Below are 22,224 nucleotides of genomic sequence, written 5' to 3' on the forward strand. Positions count from 1 at the left end.
CCCCTCTGGCGGGGGGCGGGGCCGGCCCCCGACACACACGCGCCACAGCCATGCGCCGACTCCGTTATCTCAGCGAACGGTCCCTGCCTCGAACTCAGCTCACCCGCCTCCTAGCAGCCGCTCCCACTGTGCCGGCCGCCACCCCCTGGTGCATCCCCCTCCTCGGGGTGACACGCCGGCTCCGCACACCAGCACGCAGCGCGAGGGCGGGGCGTGGGGTACAGTCGAGTTCCCCTGACACTTCGCGCATCATATAAGTGAGAGAAACGCGTGCACGGTCGCCGGCCCCGCCGACGCCACGTCAGCCAGGACCTGAACGCCAACATCAGCAGCGATACATCGCCCTGGCCGCCCCAGCCCGTTGGTGCTTGACCTTGTCACCACCAGAGGTGGTTCAGCATTGGCAGGGTTAAGGGGTGGGGTGAGGGGCTGATTGACTGCCTGGCACAGAGTTTGGGAGGTGCTGCATTCTGGATGCCACGCACTCAGGCGGTCCTCCTCGTCATCAGGGGCACAAGCAGAGAGAGAGAGATGAAGACAAGAAGATGCGCTGAGTAGCTGACACATCACCCTTTCCCTTGTTTCACAGCCTGACGCGAGTGCCAGAGCTCGAGAATCGTTGTTGGCGGTGTCACAGCGGCAATCGGCAAAGAGGGGGGAGAGCGGACGAGGCGCCAGAGAAAGCAGACACATGTGCAGAGAGACATCCCCCTATACAGGAGGGATAGACAAGCGCGAAAAATGGTGCGAAAAGGGTGAGGGAACGATCATTCGACCACTCGGGGATAGCGGTGCGCACACCCACACTTTCGCCATCACTGCCACGCATCAACGAAGATAGGGGGGGGGGGAAGGAAACGCGAAAGAGCGTCACTAGCAGGCCATTTGTACACCAGGGCACGTAGCGCACGTGACTGCGCGCCCTCGCGCATACGCACACACATGTATCGATGTATATGTGTCTGTGTGCCTGCAGGCAGTGGACAGACACACGCAACGGCACAGAGGCAATGCGTGCGACGGAGCTCGGAGGAAGAGAGATCGACGATGCGCAGAACGCCACCTGCTGGCGCCTTCTCAGCGAATAGCGCGCTGCGGACGTGAACGGGAGGGGGCGGATGAAAAGCGTGCTCGTTCTTCTCTGGCCTGCATTCAGATGCTGAGATGATGCCCGCGCTGGCAGGAGAGAGACACGACAGGAGCACACGACGCGCTTTGAGTTCAGCACGCAGCGAAAAATAGTGGGAGCATGCGAAGTGCACCCGTGCTCGCACGCACCGGCTCATGTCCCACACTTGCGCATCACAGAGATGCCATCTACGGAGAGGAAAAGGGGCAGGCAAAACGCGAAGAAGACGTCGTACTCAGGCCTCGTTTGAGGGCACGGCGAGGGGGTGGGGGAAGGGGCCAAAAAGACGAGAGAGAGAGAGAAAAAGGAACCGCAGAGGCACATCCGCGCTTCATCTTCCGCGCCGTCCATTGCGCTCATCAGGGGCGTCGTTTTTTTTTTCTTGCTTTGTACCTTCTTCATGACTATGCACTACGATGTAGCACAGATGCGCCTGCGCGAAATCCGAATCGATGTGCTTCCATCAAGGCGTGGGGCGGTGCATCAGCTGCAGAGGGGTGCAGAAACGCGTGCCGCCGTTCAGGGGGAGAAGTTTCAGAATGAGCAGACGACGAAGAGTGTCGGCTCGGGGCGATTCACAGGAGAAAGGAAGACGACAACAACGAGCAGGGAGTCTTCTTTGTTTCTGGTTTCTCCGTCTGTGTGTGTGTGTGTATGCGTCGCCGTCGCGTCGCACAGACACGCAAAGGAATAACAGAATGAATGGTGGCGCGCAACAAGGAGTGCTGACCAGCGGCACCATTGGAAATACGCGCACGCACTTGTATACGAAAGCGCAGAAAAGGAGGGGGTGGGGTGGGTGGGACACCTTTTCCTTCACAACTTCGAACCAAGAGAAAGGGGGAGGGCCGAAGAACGACAGTTGCAGCACAACCACTGAACGTTGCGTGATAAAGCGAGACGAAGGAAAATACGCAGCAACGGAGTCTCGGGGTCAAAACGATGCCCACACGTGAAGGACAGCACGTGGGCTGCGTTGAACGGCCGCTGCAGTCGTTGGTGGTGGCCGCCCATGTAAAGGCATTCTCGCAACCTCGACACAATATGTAGCGAAGAGATAGCCCCTTCCCCTCCCTGTGATGCGGAGCTCAGAAGCGAAGGAAGCAAAAAAAAAAAAACGTGTGGAAAAGCCACTGGGAGAAGAAGGGGGGAGGGCTGCAATGAATAGATTGCATGCATCCTGCACGCGACAGAAAGAAGGTGGAGAGAACGGCAGTCCGCATTCGGGGCTGCGCAATGGGAGCTGCAGAAGCACAGAAACGATGATGCCGAAGACAATAACCACCGCAAAAGAAGCGTGGACGCGGAGAGCGACAAGGTACACCCCTCCGTGCAACACACAGATCACACGAACGGCAAGCGCTGGTCATGAGGGTCAAGCCTGCAAAGCGGCCTGCCCGGTGTGCTGAACGAGAGCAGAGGAAAAGAGGAAGGAGTTCCGCGTTGAGCTGCAAGTCCAGCTCCGTGACGCGTACTCTGCCTCGCCGTAGGTGGCATGAGTCGGTCAGCAGCGAACGTGCTGATTGGTGTGGGCGCTGGAGCCGAGGATGGCGCGCAGGAGCGTTTTCTCGGCAAGGGTGAAGAAGCGCACCTCGCGCGGATCCTTCTCGTAGTCCAACGCAATTCAGTTAAACACCGCGCGCCCTCTACTGCGCAGCGCCTCCTGAAAGACATGCGTTGACCTCTCCTAGCAAGACACAAAACGATTCTTTCGGCACACTGGACACTTGGCGACAGAAACCATCCAGGATCCTGCTCGCGCCCTCGGGAACGCGTGTGTGTGCGGACATATATTGGTTCAAGGGTGCATTGGCACTAAGCCGTCTTGCGTTTTTCGCTAGCATCCCTTCGTCTCGGGTGATCATTGCTCGCCAGAAAGGGCTAAGCATGCATGCACTCAACAGGTAGAGGGAAGTGCTTCGGGTATGCCAGAGCCGCCCGGTTCCGTGGCGACCGTCATCGCACGAATACAACCATCTACGATTGTAGCGTTTTTCGTGCTAGCCGAAGTCAGGGTTCTGAATAGAGGATGCCACGTGGGTGAGTTCGGGTGGGGCGTGTGTGGAGCCGAAGCATCGCAATGACCGTCAGTGGGGCAACTACATCGACAGCCAAGAGCCGACAGAGAAACTGTGGCGTTGCGCGTATTGGCATTGTTACGGAGAAGGGCACTGAGGGAGGCCAAAAGTCACATGTCGGGGTGTGCATATCAGTTCAAGCGAAAAAAGTGCTGAAGACGAGCAGGTAGAAGCGCACATGTGTATGCGTACGCGCGGCAGTCCGTTTGCGTACATCGGCGCACGTGATCGTGTCTTGTCCCTGAAAGAACACGCACCGATGTGAGCGGTCACAGTAGCATGTCTATCAGGTTTTCCCGAACGGGAGCGAGCCACGATAGCTGCACACCAGAGCAGCGTTGAGCCAGTCAGTAGGGAAGAAGGCAAGATCGAAAAGAAATGGACAGCTGTGATATAGTGCAACACATATGCTCGCCACGGGGAGTCACAACGCGCTTCGGGTCTCCGAGTATGCTGCAGAGGGTAGGTGCCGATGGAGAGAGAAGCTGTAGTTCACTGCCCAAGCTCTCCGCTGCCTTGTAGCAGGGGTGTGCCTAAGTGGTGCCTGAGAATGCTTGACCACATCGACAGGTTTCGGGTCTCCCTTGGCACGGGAAGGAATTCATAAGCTCATCTGTAGCCATTCATCGGAGAAGTGAGAGAAACCAAGAAAAGAAGAGGATCCGCGGGTTTCAAGGCCGAAGGATACCTCAAAAATGCACAACACATGCAATCACACAGCCCACGGAGATATTACGGAAGTCCGTATCTGAAGGTTATCCTGCAGCTGTGCGTGCGTGTGTTGTGTGTGTGTGTGTGTGTTGTGATCGCATGTCGATATAACCCGCGCGAAGGAATGAAAGGAAATTGGTGAGGAAGAGAGAGTCGAAGAAAAGCGTTTTCTTATTTTTTTTTTTGGAGGGGGGAGGGGGAGGGGTAATCAGCTTGCCTTTCTGAAAGAAAGAAGTCAACTAAATATACGCGCATACACAACAACCACAGCTCACATACCTCCGTCGCACGCCAGCGAAATACTGGCCGTCCACGACGAACCGCCCTGCCATTGAGTAGGGACCATGCGTCTAGCGGGATTTTCTTGTCCTGCTCCACATTCGCGGTGCGCCACCGGCACCAGGCGAACTCGCGGTCGGCTGCATGCCTTGATCCAAAGCGGGTCTCGTGCAGGGCCCTACTAGCCTGAGTCGATCCAAATGGAAGAAAAAGGCAAAAGGCGGTTGGGTGGAGGCCACGCGAAAAAAAAGGGGGAAAATGCGCGACTTTGCGGGCACGCCGCCCACCTCCGAGCACATGAGCGGGGAGAAGGGACAGTAAACACGACGGACCACTCGAGCACAAAGGCATGAGAAAAAGCACGCCGAGAGGGAGAGCGCCTACGTGGCTGAGAGAAGGAAAATAGGAGGCAAAGTGGGAACACAGGCAACAGCATCCGTGACACGAGGGAGAGAGAGACACATACATACACACAGACGCGGCCCAACACATGCGCGCAGACGCATACAGAAGCCCATGTGAACAACCAACCAATCAGCCTGGTAAGCGATGCTGCCACGTCGTCCGAGAATAGTAATGAGACGCAAGGGCAGGAGGAGGGGTGGAGGAGTGGGGAGGGGAATCAGAGCAGAGAAAAACAAAAAGTTGCGCAGGCACAGCCGCCACGGCCATGTCGGACAGAAAAGATGCCAATCGACATCATGGGGGCCGATGCCGTGCTTATGCCATCTTTGAATTGGCTGCGAATGAAGACTCTCTGAAGGTGCTGTGGCGTCCTGTACCACAGTTGAACGGAAGATAAAGTACATCCCGCACGTCAGGGGAGGGGGGTTCATGAGAGGCGGAGACCGATATCAACCTGAGCACGCAACCGTAAACAACTGCGGTATCAGCATTGACACCCTGAGGAGGCATCGCTGATTCGGGCTAGTCAAACGGAAGAATGATATACGAGGGCGAAGGAGAGAGAGCGGGGTAGCAACAGCGAAGCGAAGGCGATTCACCGCCCTCACAAGGGCCCAGGTGCACACGCCCTACGAAACCATGAGAGAGGGAGACGTCGATGGGGCTGTTGAGAGACCCGCAATAACGCAAACGAAGACCGAAAAAAAAAAAGGAGGAGCGCCACCAGAAGCCCACGAGAAGGCTGTGCCCAATCACTCGGCCCTTAAAAGGGGTTGTTGTAGTACTGGGCCGTACCATACACAGCGCTCGAGGATTTATGCCGATAAAATTCCAACTTGCGCGCTGGCTTAGCCTCCTTCAGGCTCGGCATCTGATGATTTGATGCGGCGGCGACAGTGGTTCCGAAGTCATTTCCGGCACGTTCCTGCTGCTGGTCACACTCCACGATCACGTACCCACCGCGCTCCAGATCTTCGGGAAACGCGGGTACCTCCGTGTGTTGCGGATTTGCGGGAGCAAGAGGAGACGCGGTCGATACTGGGTGCTGTCTATAAGATGATATCATCGTGCCCTCTCCTGGGACGCTTCCCCACTGGCTACCGCTGCTATTTGACGGGGGTGGAACACCAGCAGGCGTTCCAGAAATCGAGTTGGCAACATCCACCCGCACGAATTCGCCTTCGTAATCGCGCAGAATGTTGAAATCTTTGATGAATGCGTTTCCGAGTGCTGGACCGCCATTGCTAGGATCTGTCTCTAGCGGGATCGCCTCTGGAAGATGAGCGCGACTCCCTTGATGGCGGGCACGCGATGCCTCCGCGGAGGTCCGCAGCTCAGATTCTCGTCCGTCTTCCGCAGCGGCACTTCGTTGGCGCCGAGCCGTGAGGCACAGAAAGGCGCCAAGCCCGCCTAAAACAGCGACGACAATGCATAACGTGACAGCCAGGGCAAACGTGTTGCTGTAACTCATCGCTGCGGCCGACATACGCGACGCCAACGCTCGATGGCAGAGCCGCCGTCACGGCGCGGGGGAACAAAACAGCGAGGTCGCTCGTAATTGAGGGGATCAGGCACGGGAGACGAACGCGCGCCACACGGTAGGCTTGTCTGTGTCTGTATACTGCACCAGGTGCACGCGCACAGATGAGACACGGAGTGCGCTCGAGGAAAGAGCGACAGCTCAACACGTGCACGTAGCCGAGATGTAGCAATGCGTCTGTGGCTACCGAGGGCAGAGGAGGGCAGACGAGAGGAGAGGAGAGGGGGGACGCGTCTGCACGTGTATCTGTGCGCGCATCGTCGGTGCTTCGATTCGAGGAGTTTATAAGGGTATAGCGCATGCGTCAAGATGGCGTTCACCTCTGAAAATGCGGTGAATCGAACGAAGCAGACCACCATATAGGAGGAGCGCTTCAAGGAAAAAGAAATGTGTGGTGGTGCAGAGTGGAGAGCGGGTGGGGGCCCCGAGGTGGCAACCGGCAGTTGTGCAGAGGGAGGCGCGTCATGAAATAGTCCAAAAGACGCCGCACCACAGCCGTGGAAGACTCTGGCGTTGAAAGCGTGCGAGGTGCGGTGGACCTCGTCCGCTTTCTCACAGGCGGTAGGGGCTGCTCTTCTGCAGCTGTGAATGGCACTCGTCACTGCGCAGACGCCACGGCGGAGTCGTATAACCGCGAATGCACGCGCGCGCAACCACACACACCGGCACTGCATCAAAAACACTGCCCAGAGAGGGCCGTGCCACACAGGGGGCGTACCGGCCACGACGAGGAGGAGACAGACGAAGGCCCTTTCATTCCGAGGCGAAACGTCGAAAAACAAGAAAAAAAAGAGCGAGGCCGCAGATATCACGTCACCGCGTGCCTCCTTACGACATCTTTCGCTCTTCACCCTCCCCTCACCACCCACCCAACCGATGCACCCAGCTCCACACCTCACCCCGCTTCTCCATCTCTCCAGCGTCCGCTCTCTCCACGTGTCTTTCCGCTGTCTTGTGCGCGCGACCTCCCGCTCCCTCGGCGCCGACGGAGCGAGGCAAGAGACCAAGAAACGACAGAAAACGACGAAAAGAGCTCGCCGCACTACCGGATGTTAGCCACCGGCGCCGCAGATGCTCGACAGTACTGACACGTTCGATGAAGCGAAATCAAAAGACGCAGAGGGGAGAGAACGTGGCGGTGGTCAAGCTGTCTCCCTCGCACCACTTCTTGGGAGGACCGCTTCGCTCCGGCACGTGGTCCGCTGCGGATCGTGGGCACGCCCGACGGAGCGCTCCGCGACACGCTGGAAGTCGTTTTGTTTCACTTGATGCGCGCACTTTCTACGCCTCCCCCCTCCTCCCCCCTGCTGCGCAGCATGCGGGCGCATCTCTGACGGCGCACACCCTTGCACGCAAAGCATGAGGCCCGCTGAATAGCCTCCTCCCCCTCCGTTCCTGCACCGTTGAGCAACGAGGCGAAGACGCGGTGTGGGGGAGGGGAGGGGAGGGGGCAGAGGCTCAGAAGGCGCGGAGGGAGAGAGAGAGAGGAGCAGCTGGGGACGCCAGAGCGCGGAACAGCGCAGGGGCTTGAGAGACGGGGCGACGTGCACACACAGCCGAGGCTCATCGCGAACACGAGCAGCCGCCCATCGACGGAGCAGCCCATGTCGTAAACATCCTTCGGTGCTCTCGTCACTTCCCATCCGTTTTGGTGAGCTACATCGCGAGTACAAGGGAGGTTGCGGGCCGCATTCCAGCTGCAGAGGGTAACCCCACGTTTCATCGTGTACCGACCGAAGGAGTTGCGATGTCAAACGGTGGAAGGTGGCCGATAGGCAAGTGAGCGGCTTGGAGCCTCCCCGGTACACTAGTCGCTTGATTAGCACTGGAAGCCTCCCGAACAGCGCGGCGGACTCTGCGAATTATTCGAGGAGGTCTTGAGGACGAATGCAAGACGCGTGAGAATAAAACTACCAGCCGTGCCAAAAGACATTACCCCACTACGGCACAAACAGAGAGCATCTGTGCCACCTGCGCAGTGCATCTGTGCGCGGGGGGGGGGAGGGGGAGGTTGTTGGAAGTCGGCATGAGCAAGCGAATGAGGCGTCTCGTCAGTGGCGACACGCGCTCCCCAACAGAGGGGTGGTGGTGGTGATGCTTCACGTGCAGGACGATGCCACTGGCTTTCTTCAAAGACAAGCAAAGTCGCTCCCAGACTGCAGCAGTGGCTTCATCGTGTTTTTGCCTGCAGAGGAGCTTGCGTGCAACGGCGCCGACCGTCCTTTCAGCCCTTGTGAGCGAATTCCCTACTGCAGCTTTTCGGCATGGTCGTTGGACATCCCCTTCGCCTCGGCCCATTCCTGCAGCTCATCCACCTTTGGGCCCATGAAGAGACTCGCTGCTCGGGAAGAAACTAAGCGCCGCCACTACGACGAACAGCATCCAGTTTAGGAAGGGCAGAAAAACTCGTTCCTGGACTCCATGGCGAAGGCAGCGAATGGTGCGGGTCAATGAAACACCGAAAGTTAAATCGGAAAGAGTGCGGAGGGCGTGTTTACTTATCGATCTAGTTGGGTGCGAGGGAAACTGTGAGCTGAGCGAAGCTCCGTTGGATTTTGGCGCAGCCGTCTATCGCCGCAACGATTGTGGAGTATGAGAGATGGAGGAGAAGGTGAGCGCAAATGCACGGTGGCCCACCCAAGAGGACAACTCAGTGCAGAGAGCATCCCTGTCGTCTGCCACTCTCTGGCGTAAACATACCATGATTCTGTGCACACCACCGCGAGAGGGTCTCCAAAGAGACCGTCGTCGAGCTTCCCGGATGCTTCGCTTCTTTGGCTGCCACATCAGCGCACCTCTCAAGAGAAGGAGGTTACGCACAGCAATCGTTGAACAGCCAACCAATGGTGGCTGGGGGAACACCCCCGTTGAACTCAAAGTCCACGATTGAATTACAAACGTTGTTCCAGCACCCTGCGTCAAGCATCGCAACATGAGAGAACGCAGCAGTCACGCACGTAGATGGCAAACTCGCCACATCTCATCCGCAAGAAACGGTTTCTCGCAACACAGCGAGCACCAGATCTGCAACGTCTCTTCGCGCAAGATGAACACTGTGTGTTTGTGGGGCGGGGGGTATCATCCGTATTGCCACCGACGACAGTCAAACGGTCGCTACTTGCGTGCGGCACTGCCTCTCGCGGCGCGCATCTCGTGCACGCGGGGCATGATGTACTGGTGTGCGCTGAAGGCCAGCAGCACACTCACAATGCCAAACAGAAGAGGCCAGCTGTTCAGACACGGCAAGAACTCATTCTCGATGGCCATTGGTGCTGTTGTCTCGGTCTTTGTGAGAGAAGGTGGAGCGGGGTGTGGTGGCGCGTGGCAACGGATAACATGCTGCGGGGGGTTGGTACGCATACGATGCATCAGACACATTGCGGGGAAGTAGAGTGGAGGACATAGGGACGTGGCGAAGAGCTGAGGTGACAGCCTTGCGTCCGACTTCGGAGTCGAAGCCCGGGGGCGTCTGTTTTTTCGTTGTTTCTGTTGCAGCCGTACACCCACTACATGCGGGTCCGTACCAGAGGAGCTGCGCCACTCTCGCGGAAAAGAGAGTGGCCGCTGCCCACATCACACTCATCAAAGCCCTTTGCTTGTGCCGCTTGACAGGCCTCCTGCAAACCAAGACCGCGTCTCATTATGGCCAAGGTGTGCACCCTGCTACGCCGACCAGCGCAGCGCAGGCTGAGTAGCACAACTTCGGTGCATGTGTTCAACACAGGCACACGCTCCCTTACATTAGTCAATCAATCACCCTCGCCTGCACGACGTCCTTTCCTCCGTCGGCCGCCATCCCCAACGCTCATCGATAGCCCGAGGGTCGCTCCATGCAGATCACTACACACTTCCCGGGTGCAGAGCCCGGCGCCATCACAGGTTTCCGAGGATGTGCATAAAGGAGGCGTTGTTACCGTGCTCTTCCTTGAAATACTCGCACAGCTGTGGGTGCTCCCGCAGCGCCTGCGTCAAGACCTGGTCAGGTAAGTTCACGAGAAAGTTGCTGCACTCGCGGTAGTAGCGCTCCGTGAAGAGCACGACGCCCTTCCACAGCTGCGGGTCCGTGTCCCACACGGAGGCTCGCTCTAGCGGCGTTAGAATCGTCTGCACAGCAAAGTTGATGAATTCTGTGTAGCGGCTGCGCAGGAACAGCGTGGCCGCCTGCAGCACAGTTGCCATGAGCTGTGATGGGATCGGCGGCGGGTGCATGAGCTGCTGCAGCGCTTTCTGCACCTCTGGCGGGCCGAACAGCTTCTCCACGGTCGTGTTGTCGAAGCTGCGCGTCAGCTCGAAGCACAGGTTCACCACCTCCTTCGTTGTGCCCACGCTGATCGGCGGAAGCTCCTCCGTCTTCTCCTTCCCGGTCACCGCACCAGCGGAGGTTTGCTCGCCATTGTGCATGCCGTCCAGAACACCGCCAGTCGTGCCGCCTAGTGCTCCGCCATGCAGCGGGTGGGAGAGCATGGACGAGGCAAGCCTGGACTGGCTCTCCTGCGGGGCTCGATGGAGGTACACAAAGAAGTCCACGCGCGTCAGGCCACGCGGCACACCGTCTTGGAAGGAGACAGGGCACTTGACGAACACCTCTCGCAGCACCTGAATCTCAAAAGCCCGCAGCTCTGCCGGCTCCAGCACATACATCCGCTCCTTCGCCGGCAGCCGGTGAAACGCATTGTGGTAGTGCCGCTGGAACTGCAGCTGCACCTGAAGAAACAGAAGGAAGACGTTAAGGTAGGTCTGCTTCAGCTCCTTGGCAGGAAGAAAGCTGAGAAACGGTGCAAGGTAGCGAATGTCAAGCAGAGATGCCGACTGGGTCGAGTTACCCAGTGGAATGCCGCTGAGCTCGTACATCGCTTTCGCGTGGCCCAGCACGGCATTGCTGATGTTGCGCAGCGCCTCCAGGGTGACGGTCGTCGATGCCTGACTCGCGGCCTTGATCCCGTCAGCGGATGTGGACATGGTGTTCGCCGCGGAGTTGACCTCCTGTGCCATGACGCCGAGTTGCTCCCGCACCGCCCACAGCATGGACTGGACGAGGGGCCGCGCCTCTCGGCAGCGCTTGCGCAGCAGCGGCATCACGGCCGCCACGAAGTTGGAGGCGTCCGTCTTTAGCAGGTGCTGCGTCATGCGACGGACGTCGGCGTTCTCGGGAAGGAGCTGCATCATGAGGATGTTTCCGCGCTCGACGCACTGCTGAAAGACTTCGAGTAGGGCAGGGAACAGCTCGCGAGGCTGGCGCGCGCACAGCATCAGAAAGAGGCCGAGGCGGCGGTTCAGCACGGTGGACATGCGCACACGGTCTTTGGCGGTGGCCTCATCCGTATCGCCGGCGATGGCCGCCGCCTCATCCCCGTTCGCCGTATCGCCGCCGTCATGGGCGCGCTTCAGCCTCGAGGATGAGGAGCGTTGATAGGCTGGAATGGCAAAGAGCTGCTTCTTCGCGTACCGGAGGAGATGCCCCTCTGCCGTTACGTCCAGCACCGGTGCTCCTTGAGTGGTGGTGGTCGACAGCAGCTGATCGATCTCCTTGATGGCGAAACGGCGCGCGTAGTCGTGCGTGCTGAGACAGAGCTGCAGCAGGATGTTCACGGCGCATGTGCGGTACACCGGCCGCCGTACAGCCAGGTTGCGCAAGAGCCACATTCCAATCACGCAGCTGGCCTTGTCGGCGGAGAGGCAGAAGTGCTTGTACAGGTGGTACCACACATACCGGGTGAGCACCGGGGCCTGCAGCAGGACATCCAACAAAATCAGGTTGAGCCGTGCCGTCCGGATAAGCTCCAGCACGCGGCACAGCATGTGGCTGTACGTCGATGGGGCCGCTACGGTATCATTCAGAAAGCCGAAGTCCTGCTCGCCAGTGGTGGCACGAGCGCCGGCCGCGGCATCCTCCTCCCCGGCGCCGCCTACCCCGTCGGGCTCCTCACGAGCCCGCTTCTGACCGACGTCCTGGCTCGCGCGGTGAACATCGTCGTCGTACAGAAAGGCAATGGGGCTCTCCACCTCAACCGAGAAGCCGGCGTCCGTCTGCATCAACTCGCCACCGCCGTGGGGGCCGCCGTCGTCCAGGAGAGTGCCATCGTCCCCGCCGTGCGCCACCGCGGCGCTTCCACCGAGAAGCAGCGTACTGTTCCAGGTGGCGCTCCGCTCGTGCATTGGCGCCTGTGTGGCGTAGTACATGAAGAGCACCTGCAGCGTGAGCTGATAGTAGGAGCTGGCGAGAAACAGAGAGGCCACATCGGCGTTCGGGTTCGCAGTGGCCGTGCTCGTCTTCCCGCTAGCAGCAGCCTCCTTCTGCGCCTGGGCCCGCGTGAGCTCCCTTCGGAGGTGCAGGAGAAGCTCATCCATGGCACTGTCCGCCAGCGACGGAGGTAGCTGCACGAGACAGCGCGAGATGAGCGCCTGTGTCAGTCGGATGCGCGCCTCAGCCTCGCCGCGGACATGCTGGTACGCTCCGAGAACGGAGGTGAAGGCAGCGCGCTCCAGCCGCGAGCGGGCGGACACCTTGCGGAGAATCTGCATGCCGCGCATGTGCAAGGCGGCGCTGTCTTTCACGTGCTCGATCAGCTTCCCGGCAGCGATCGCCTCCACACCCTGCCGTTCCATCTGCCGCAACTTTTCCAATTCTTCCGTCTGAGCCTGGTAGGCGGCGGCGAGCTGCATCTGCTCCAGGCCCCGGCGATGCAGCTCCTGGATCGCGTCCTCGCTCAGGAAGTCCATGCGCGACACCGTCAGCATTACCATGTCCACCAAGGCGGACGCTGTGACCGGGCCGAGGGACGTCTTCAAGTACGCCTCGCGGCGACCAAGCAGGGTGTCGCCCTCTTCATCGTTGAAGAAGTCATAGTCGCCCTCGCCCCCGCCGGCCGCTCCCCCGCTCGTGATGAGGTGATGAGGCGGGGCCAGAACCCGACGGCACTCGCGCAGACGGCCTGGAGCTCTGCTGTCGTCGCCCCAGCCCGAAGAGCTTGTCTTGTCTTCCTCCACCGCTGCCGCTGCGGCCACGTGCCCGTCGATGTCCTCCGTCATCATGGCGCGATGTACGGGGTTGATGACAAGCACGGCACCGCCGAACGCAGAGACAGCTGCCTGCAGACCAGTAAAAGCCGCCTCGCTCACCAAGGGCACCTCCGCCGCATTGCTGCTCTTGCCAGCGACGCGACGCAGCTGCAGTCCCACACTAAACACCCGCTGCAAGCTGCGCTGGACGTGATACACGCGGAAGACGTCCTTCTTGGCACCTCTCGCACCGCCACGACCGCCGGCGTCGCCGTCCGCCCCTTCCTTTTCCATGAACTCCATCTGGCGCTGCTGTTGCAACGCTATGTACTGCTGCGCAAACTTGAGCAGCACCTCCACAATGCAGGCGGCGGCCCGCGAGCACAACTGCTCGAGCGAGCTGGAGACAGGCCGCGTCTTGGAAGAGGAGGCGGAAACAGCGATGTGCGAAATCGCCCACAGCACATCTTCGATGTCCTGCAAGAGGGCAGTAAGAAGAATTGGCGATGTCTTCTTACCAGACCGACCGCCACCCCCGATGGCGCCACCGGCGGCATTCGCGGTTCTGCCGTGCGAGCCCGTGAGCGGCTCCTGCAGCGCGATGTTCAAAGGCTGCAACATGCCTTCCACAGCAGCCTCCAGCTCTTCTACAACACGCTCCCCGACCGACGGCGAGCCGCAGCCAGCCAATGACCCAAGCAGAGCCCAGACACTGCTCTGCAGGCTCCGGCGCGCGTACTCGTACGACGTGACGCGACGCAGACTGTCCACGGAGGTTGTGAAGCGCTTGGCCACAATCTCGCGCAAGGAGTGCAGCTCCGACTCCAACGACGCCCGCGTTGTCTCCGCCTCCTCGTCCTCACCAGCACCTGATGCCTCAGGCGACACACCGTTGGCCTCGACAGAGGGGAACACAATCGTTGTTGCGTGCGGGAACACAACTGCCGTAGCCCGGCTCCAGTAAGCGAAGGTCGTTGCATTCGTCGTCGTCGCCGTCTCGTTCAGAAACATGGACAAGAGCAGGTAGTCGTCCGGCGTAAAGGCCCACTGCGGATCCGTGGACAAGGTCGTGGCCATTGCCCCGTCAGCTTGGTTTCGCCAAAACGTACAAGTCACGGGTGATGCAGACGCATCCGCTGTGCGTGTGTAACGCTCATGCGCGAACTCTAGCACCTCTGCAAGGCTGCGCATTACGCACTGCTTCTGAAGCATCTCCCGGGGCGTGCCGCTGTGGCTGTTGTACGCATCCAGCAGCACCTCTACGATCTGCCGCACCTCGTCCAAGGTGCTGAGCCCATGGAGGAGCAATGTAAGGTCCAGCGCGTCCACCGAGTCCACTGACCCAATAACAGACGTGAGCGTGTCCATTTTCTTCTGCCGCGAGTACAATAGACAGCTGGCCGCGTTTTTTGTTTCGTGTGCGGTAGAGGGCAGACGAGAAGGTGAGGGGTGGGGGAAAGAGAGCAAAGGAGGAGAAGACGGTATTGCATGCGGCAGAGCTGCGGCGAAAGAAAACAACATATTTTTCTGTGGGGGGAGGGAGGGGGTGCGTGATCGACGAAGCGCGACAGAGATCGGATCCTCGTCCTCTCGCCCGCTGTCTATCAGCAAAAGAGAGAGGCAACGGCAGGCGCTGGCACATACTATGACGCTGCAGGCCGGGAAGGGAAATCGAGATGAGTACGCACACGCGTCGCTCTTACTGGGTTTCTGTGGATTTAGTTCTGAGATTCAGCGGTCACTAGCACGGTCAGTGATGCCGACGGTGCCGTGCCCGATACACAGCAAATAGAGTTACGCAAGAGCCATCCAACGAAGACGGGCCGGCACGGTGGAGACATCGCACCCAACGCACACGCAACACCAACAGAGAAGTGACCAAAATACGTCGGAAGCTAGAAGGAGAGGAAGGCAGGGAAAGAAAGGCAACGCGACAAGAGAGAGTGAGTGACTGATACGTACCGCCGCCAGGCGAGCATTGTGCCACGCCGATCGAAAAGGTGGTCGCTGGCGACGCTGCGCAGATGGACAACGAAAACAAACGAGACAAGGCAGGGAGGGGAGGGGAGAGGGAGATCGCCGTCATCTTTTTCACCTGTACCTGCATGGCAGAAGACGGGAGGCAAAAGGAAAGCATGGGTGTAGTGGTGATGGTAGTGGTGTTGGTGGTGGTGGTGGGGGGGGGGGAGGGGTTGGGAGAAGGGCGCTGCACAAGGCAAAAAGGGGGTAGGGAAAGGACAACGCGCCGACGACTTCCTCTTCCAACGATGCGTGCTTCTCATCCTCTTTGCGCCGATGTGCGTCGTGGACGGCTAGACCACAACAAGACGCCCCTGCCTGCTATCGACACTAGCAAGGATTCTCGGGCACGCAGGTCTTTATCGCATGCAGCTTCTTGTGCTTATAGATTCGAACAGCCCGCCTTAGCTTCTTTTCTGATGTTCATTCTTATTATTCCTTTCGATTCGTCCGTCCCCCTCCCCCCGCAAAGGCGAACGGAACCGCAGTGCCACGCTGTCAGGGGCCGAGACGCTACCACCGAGCACCTCCCAGGCGGCCTCGGGCCGCCTCCTCACAGCACGAGAAGTGAGAAAGGCAGAGAGGCAGAGAGAGAAGCAGACGTGGATGGAGAAGACGAGGTGCGCGGCGGCAGTTAGAAGACGGCAGGCGAGCAGAGAAGCCTCGTCTTCTTTGCACCAATGTCGCCCTCACGTCGAATATAGGCGCCCAGCAGACGCCATGCGTTGAGGAAACAGAAGCGACAAAGCCGCGCGTGCAGTCCCGCGCACGCGCCCGCGGGAGACACACGCCGTTTGGTGCACACGAATGCATTCCTCACTTAGCTCAGCACTGCCTGCTGGAGGACAACGTTGAAGTCCACCTCGTCGCCGACGTTGTCCTCGGGGAAGTCAAAGAGCGCCTGCATGACGTCGAACCACCGCTCGCTCATCTGCAGCCACCCGTCGCCGTGGTACGGCACACGCGTCATTTGCTGCAGGCGCATGCGGTACTCGAGCTCCATCTCGGGGAGTGGCGTCCGCGGTGGCGGCGGCAGGCGGTGCGTGATGTCCCACTTGCTCGCGTAGTGGTACCACAGCTCGGCGCGGTTGCGGCGCTCGTCCTTGGGCACACGCGGTGGCGGCGGCGGTGGAAAAAAGTTCGCGTGAAAATGCAGCAAGTCGCTAAGGTACTTACTCTCGCTCTTGTGGCGCCCAGCAACACCGTTTCCATGTGCACTATAAGGTGCGCGCGCCGATACCCTTGACGGCGCCGTGGTGCCAGTGCCAGCGGACACCATGAAGCCGCCGCCGTAGTTGGACGACGGCGCCAGCGCCTGGTCTTGCGGAGAGTCGTCGATGGCGTCTTGACCACGGACGGCAAAGCCGTTGTCCTGCTTCAAGGACGGAATCGTCGGCCCACAGCGGCCCTGCAACGACTGCCCGTACCCGCCACGCTGTGGACGGCTACCGTAAGAACCACCAGTACCGCCGCGACTACCGAACGCCTCTTCCTCTGCTGGCGGGTCACTCAGATTCGGGTAATTGCGCAGCGCATTCTGAGTTGTTCCTAGTGCAGTGGCGTGCGCTGGCGCGCGCGGCTGGCCTCCGTGGATGTACTCGACAAGCGAGTGCATCGCCAGCGGTAAACCTGCAGAGACGATGATGCGGTGGGCCACCTCCTCGTCCTCTAACCGCGGCACATACGACATCCCAGTGGAGCCGCCGGAGAATACCGCGTCACTCCCAGGGCTGGTCGTGCGGGTACCGCCGCGAGACATCGCAGTGGGTTCTGCTAACGCCGCGCTTGGGGCGACTGAGCTTTCCTGAACCGTGAAGTAGTTCGGCTTTTGGGGTGATTGCTGCTGCCGGGGGCGTGGGAAAAACTGCGTGAGATCGTTGTTTAATGGCGCTTCGTGAACGGTGCCAAAGCGGCTTTCGTAGCCATAGTGAACAGTGGTCGAGTAGCGCGGCTGCAACGGCTGTCGCTGCGGCAGGGGCACATGCACTCCACGCGAGTCCGTGTGCAGCACTCCTTGGGGCGAGAGGGCCTGCAGAGCTGCCGCGGCCAACTCGGCAGTGTCTGGGCTATCGGTGTTGCCCTTTGCCTCGGTCTGCCCAAAGTTGTGCTGATGTACGATACCGTCGCCCATGAGCGGCGATCCTGTCGCAGAAGCCCACACATCACTGCGGCCGTAGCGTGTCAGGGGGGTCTGCGCTGAAGGACGGTTCGCCGCCTCCTCTTCCCAGACAGAGCTACTGCCTGGAGCCGCCCAGTCGGCGCTGCTATCGCCCCAGGCTTCCGAGAGCGTGACAATCATGGTTGGTGTGCGCACCTCACCTGGCAGAAGACTGCTTTCCCGCTTCAAGTCGACGCCGTCGCCGCGGTCCAACGCTGCGATAGTCGGCCGCTCACCACCACCCCCCTTGTTCATCATGGCCACGGTGCTTGTGTGCATGCCGGGAAAGGGGAGTAAGGCTGGAGGGTCGGGAGTGTTTGGGTGTAAGCAAGCTGAACGAAAAGGAGAAAACTGTGAGCGCGCGGGGCAGGGCAGCGGAGGAAGAGGGCAGCGGCAACGATAATGGAAGTACAGAACGCCACACAGCTGCGGGAATCGCTCTCTGTTAACTTCTTTTTGCCTGTTGGTGCCGCAGATGACCAGCAGGCGCACGGGGGAGGGCGGGCGCGAATGGGTGACAGCGTAGCGCCCGAAAGGACGGCCGAGGGACACGATGGGCCTGTAGAGAGTCGCTGGTGGCCAGAATACTGCCGTCAAGCGTGAGGCACCATAGAAGGCTCTGAGCGAACAGAGCGCCGCTGTCAGCTACACACTGGAGAGAGGAGCGCCCGTTAGCGCGGGCTTCTCTTCGCGGACAAGATGAAACCCGACAGCGCGTCGTGAGGCGCACCCCCCCCTCCGGTGGTGGTGGTGGTGGAGGGGGGCACTCTACGTTTTCAATTAACGAGCTCGCACGTGTATGTGTGCCTTAAGGGCACTTAGTCGAAGAGGCAAGAGAATCAGCGGCACATCAAAAAACGCGGCGGCGTCGCGAGCAAGGAAGGAACAGCGAATCCTTCGCCGCTTAGCGTTCGCTTCGTGTAACCACACCAGCGGTGTCCACCACCGGTTGAGCTTTTTCATCTCTTTTGTTTTGCTCTCTACACAGGAAGGGGGTAGAGCTCCATGCCCGTTACGCGTCCTTGAAAGTTTGCACTCGTCACGTACTGCAGACTCAGACGGTCTTCTGCCGTCGTCCTCGCGTTCCACGCAATCACAATGCCGCTGGAGTCGATGGAGAAGATGGTACTGCCCTGCACCTGCAGTGCCTTGACACGGTTGATGTGCCGCAACGGGTTTTTTAGGCGCGTTTCCATGTCCACTTTCACCGGCGTCGCCAACAGCGCTGCCGCCGCTGCGCGCACGCTCTCCGGATATGTCACGGAGATCGGGACCAACCGCGCCGTCATGTTCAACGGCTTATCCGGAGTTCCTTCAATGCGGCACACTTTAAGCGCGCCCACCTCGGTGCCCACGATGAGCTCCGTTTCGGAGAAGAAGGCCAAGCGGTGCATCTCGTCCGGTGGCTGCGGGTTGGCACAGCGAAGGCTGCAAATGGGCTTCATGACAGAAGCCTCATAGACAACAAAGGAGAAGCGGCTAAAGATGACTAGCCGGGTGCCCTGAGGAGAGAAGAGAACACCGACGGGCACCTCGCGTGCTGAAGCAAAGACAGACGGCCTCTGCGCCTGCTCTTGTGCGTCGTCCTCAGACCTCCGAGAGAGACTGCCAGCAGCTGCAAGAGAGGGGTTGTACTTCCACTTCGTCAGCAGCTTCGCCTTCAGAAGGTCGAGCACGGCAATCACACGATCTTCTCCTACGGTGACGGCAAGACTGCCGTGGCTGCCGGGGTGCACAGCAAGACCAACAACAGCTTTCTCGTGCACCGTGAGCGTCGTGCTGACGGACCAGTCGCGACAGCGGTAGATCAGCAGCTGACCATCGGAACAGCCACACAGGAGGTGCTGAGAGCCGTCCGCGAAAACGAGTACGGTGACTTCAGATGGGGGCACGATGCTGCCTAGATCAGCCAGCCGCACTGCGAGGGGCTCGCCAGCCTCCCGGATCTTTTTGCGCGCCGCTGCTGTCAGGCGCTCCTCGGCCTTGTTTGTGAAGAGAAAAACCCGTTCGTCGACGCCGCTGCTGGCGATGTAGCGCTCCGTTACTGCAACACTGTTTACGCGACCAACGTGCCGCTTCACGGAGAACTTTATGTAGAATTTCTCCTTACGGTACACGAGACCAGCCATGACAGCGTGGCAGGTACTCAAAACGAGAAGGGCACTCTTGCAGGGTTCTCGATCATCTGTCACAGAGGCGGTAGCTGAACACGTGGCGGCTGTGTCGGAGGCAGCCGCCAAGGTGTGAGATGATGCTGGCGAGGGTACCGAGTGCGAGGAGGTGGCGCTTTCCTTCCTTGAAGCGCGATGTGATCTCGCTTCGTGCACAGACTTCGACCGCTGTCGCTTCGCGAGCGTTTTCATTGCTGCGCTTTTACCCTCTTGTCTACGTGTGTGTGTGTGGGTGTGTGGGTGCCCTGCGGGAGAGGAGCCGCTTGCTGTCTGGCAACACAAAGAAAACAGAGGCAGACGGCCAGCACATGGAGGACAGTAGATTGGCATGGTGGAGTGGGTCTGCTGCATGAAGCGAAAAGGGCATGTGTGCACGTATGCCCCGTGCTCCCCCTCACTCGCACGGTGGGGCGTCTATCGTGTCCGCTATTCCTGTGGAAGCAGCAGGGTAGGATGGCGTCAGAACGAACGACGAGCGGAAAAGCGGACGCCTCTCCTTTCCGCTCGCTGCACAAGATTTGTACCTCTTCTTTCACGAGTTCAACGCATGATCGAACGTGCCCGCAGCACGTGACACAGGCCAGGAGAGACGGAGACACACACACACGAGACCTCAACACAGCAGAGAAAACGAGAACGACAGCCAAACAACACTCAGACGACATAACAAATGCATATGCACAAGAGAACTCACACAGCCGTATAACAGCCCCGATGCCGATGCGCAGCACACCTCAGAGCCGGCAAAATAATACTCTCACATATATGTATATGTATCGGTAGAGGCCGACCTTCTCGAGCATTCCTAAACAACAACGAAGGCGGCGGCTAGAGGCATAGAGCTGCACAAACGTGCTCGCCCAGGCGGACACACAGGCACCTAAGTCAGCGAACCCGCTTCATCCGCTGTGATACCGCACACATTGAGACAGCACATCTCACTGTTGCACCGAGGCCGACAAGAGAGTTTAATAATAGGAGTAGAGCCCACCTCCACACGCTCTTCAATGAGAAATGAACGCACCGCACTGATCAGGTGAAGCCGATAAGAGTGCCGAACATGCTTCTATCGGCAAGCACAAACTAGAAGGTCTCTTGGGAACTCAAGACGGGTGTTAAGAGGTGTCGATGAGTCCCCAATACGCGTCATACACCTCACTCTCCACCACTCGAGCAACACAAAGACATGCAATTGCAACGGCATCTCCCCGCTTGTATTTGATTCGTGGCCATAGCCCGCACGATACCCCCCAACTGCCCCATCACGCGCATACATATATGAAGGCAGGCCGTGCACATTAGACTTTTTCTCACGGGGACGCGTGCCAGCGGGCGGGAGGAGAGACGGCCACGCTCCATCTGTTAACACTGGTTCTCCGAAAAGGATGGAGTAGTAATGCGAGAGTATCCACAGAGAGAACCGGACACGGGGCAAAGCCACGGCTAGCGAGAGGTGGCAACAAACAAAAAAAGGAGACTCTGCATTTCACGCAGACGACAGTGCAGCAACGGTGCATCGAGTTCCCGGAATCACGAACGAGGCATTGTGAAGTAGACTATGGGAGCGGGACACTGTCCATGTGCGAGGGAGACAGAGAGAGGGAGGGAGGGGAACACGGAGTGTGTGCAATGATTTGCATGCATGTGCTAACGAGAGTCGCTGGCACGGCCCCGTCAGATGGATAACGATAAATTATGAGGGCGTGTACAACAGAGGCACGAAAAACGGAAGCGTCGAAAAAAAAAGAAAAAGAAAATGCAACTGAAGAGAAAAAGAGAGAATAACACCGCCAAAGGAAAAAACGACGGATGACCTCCCTCTCACGCACACGTGTGACCAACGGAGCGCCCGCACACGCACACCTTCAGAAGGAGGGAGGGAGGAAGACGAGGAACGAATTATTTTTTTTTTCGTTTTGTTTCAGTGTGCCCATTTCCCTGTCGCACAACTTGAGCCCAAAACGCCACTATACCCATCTGACCTGTCACCAAGCCCCACAGCCCCCCATCTGCGTGGTGCGATGGCAGCGGTAGACGCGCGCTACAGCAGATGCGCCGACTCCGTTATCTCAGCGAACGGTCCCTGCCGCATACTCTACCTCTCCGTGCGCCTCAGAGCCGCTCCCACTGTGCCGGCCGCCACCCCTGGCGCATCCCCCTCCTCGGGGTGACACGCCGGCTCCGCACACCAGCACGCAGCGCGAGGGCGGGGCGTGGGGTACACTCGAGTTCCCCTGACACTTCGCGCATCATATAAGTGAGAGAAACGCGTGCACGGTCGCCGGCCCCGCCGACGCCACGTCAGCCAGGACCTGAACGCCAACATCAGCAGCGATACATCGCCCTGGCCGCCCCAGCCCGTTGGTGCTTGACCTTGTCACCACCAGAGGTGGTTCAGCATTGGCAGGGTTAAGGGGTGGGGTGAGGGGCTGCTTGCCTGCCCGACACAGAGTTTGGGTGGTGGTCCCTGCGATACCACGCACGGAGGTGTCTCCGCCTCATGAAGACGGCCATGGGAGAGGAAAAAAGGAAAACAAAACAGCACCACAGGCGAAACCACAGAGCGGAGGAGGCGGCAAATCGGGGCTCAGCGAGAAAACAAAACAAAAAAGGAAAAGCGGAGTCGCCCACACAGCTTGATGAAGATGTAAACAACGAGCACACAAGGCAACCCAAAAGCAGAGCGCAGAATGAGTGCGAACTCGGAGGTGACACTCCATGCGCTGCCGTGAAGA

The 22,224-nt window shown here is 59.3% G+C and overlaps 3 protein-coding genes across 3 annotated transcripts; all 3 read right to left on the bottom strand.

Moving 5' to 3' along the window:
* Positions 1-14,294: 14,294 nt before the first annotated feature.
* LDBPK_312430 (hypothetical protein, conserved) lies at positions 14,295-14,783 on the bottom strand (the record flags this gene model as incomplete). Its single annotated transcript, XM_003863282.1, has 1 exon — positions 14,295-14,783. The coding sequence occupies one exon, from the start codon at positions 14,781-14,783 to the stop codon at positions 14,295-14,297; it is 489 nt and encodes a 162-aa protein (XP_003863330.1).
* A 1,197-nt stretch (positions 14,784-15,980) lies between these two features.
* LDBPK_312440 (hypothetical protein, conserved) lies at positions 15,981-17,597 on the bottom strand (the record flags this gene model as incomplete). The annotated part of the gene is made up of 1 exon (XM_003863283.1): positions 15,981-17,597. One exon carries the CDS (start codon positions 17,595-17,597, stop codon positions 15,981-15,983), a length of 1,617 nt encoding a protein of 538 aa, XP_003863331.1.
* Positions 17,598-18,298: 701 nt separating this feature from the next.
* LDBPK_312450 (hypothetical protein, conserved) lies at positions 18,299-19,840 on the bottom strand (the record flags this gene model as incomplete). Its single annotated transcript, XM_003863284.1, has 1 exon — positions 18,299-19,840. One exon carries the CDS (start codon positions 19,838-19,840, stop codon positions 18,299-18,301), a length of 1,542 nt encoding a protein of 513 aa, XP_003863332.1.
* Positions 19,841-22,224: the final 2,384 nt, after the last annotated feature.

This window comes from Leishmania donovani, chromosome 31 (assembly GCF_000227135.1).
Source record: "Leishmania donovani BPK282A1 complete genome, chromosome 31".
Taxonomy (NCBI): Eukaryota; Euglenozoa; class Kinetoplastea; order Trypanosomatida; family Trypanosomatidae; genus Leishmania; species Leishmania donovani.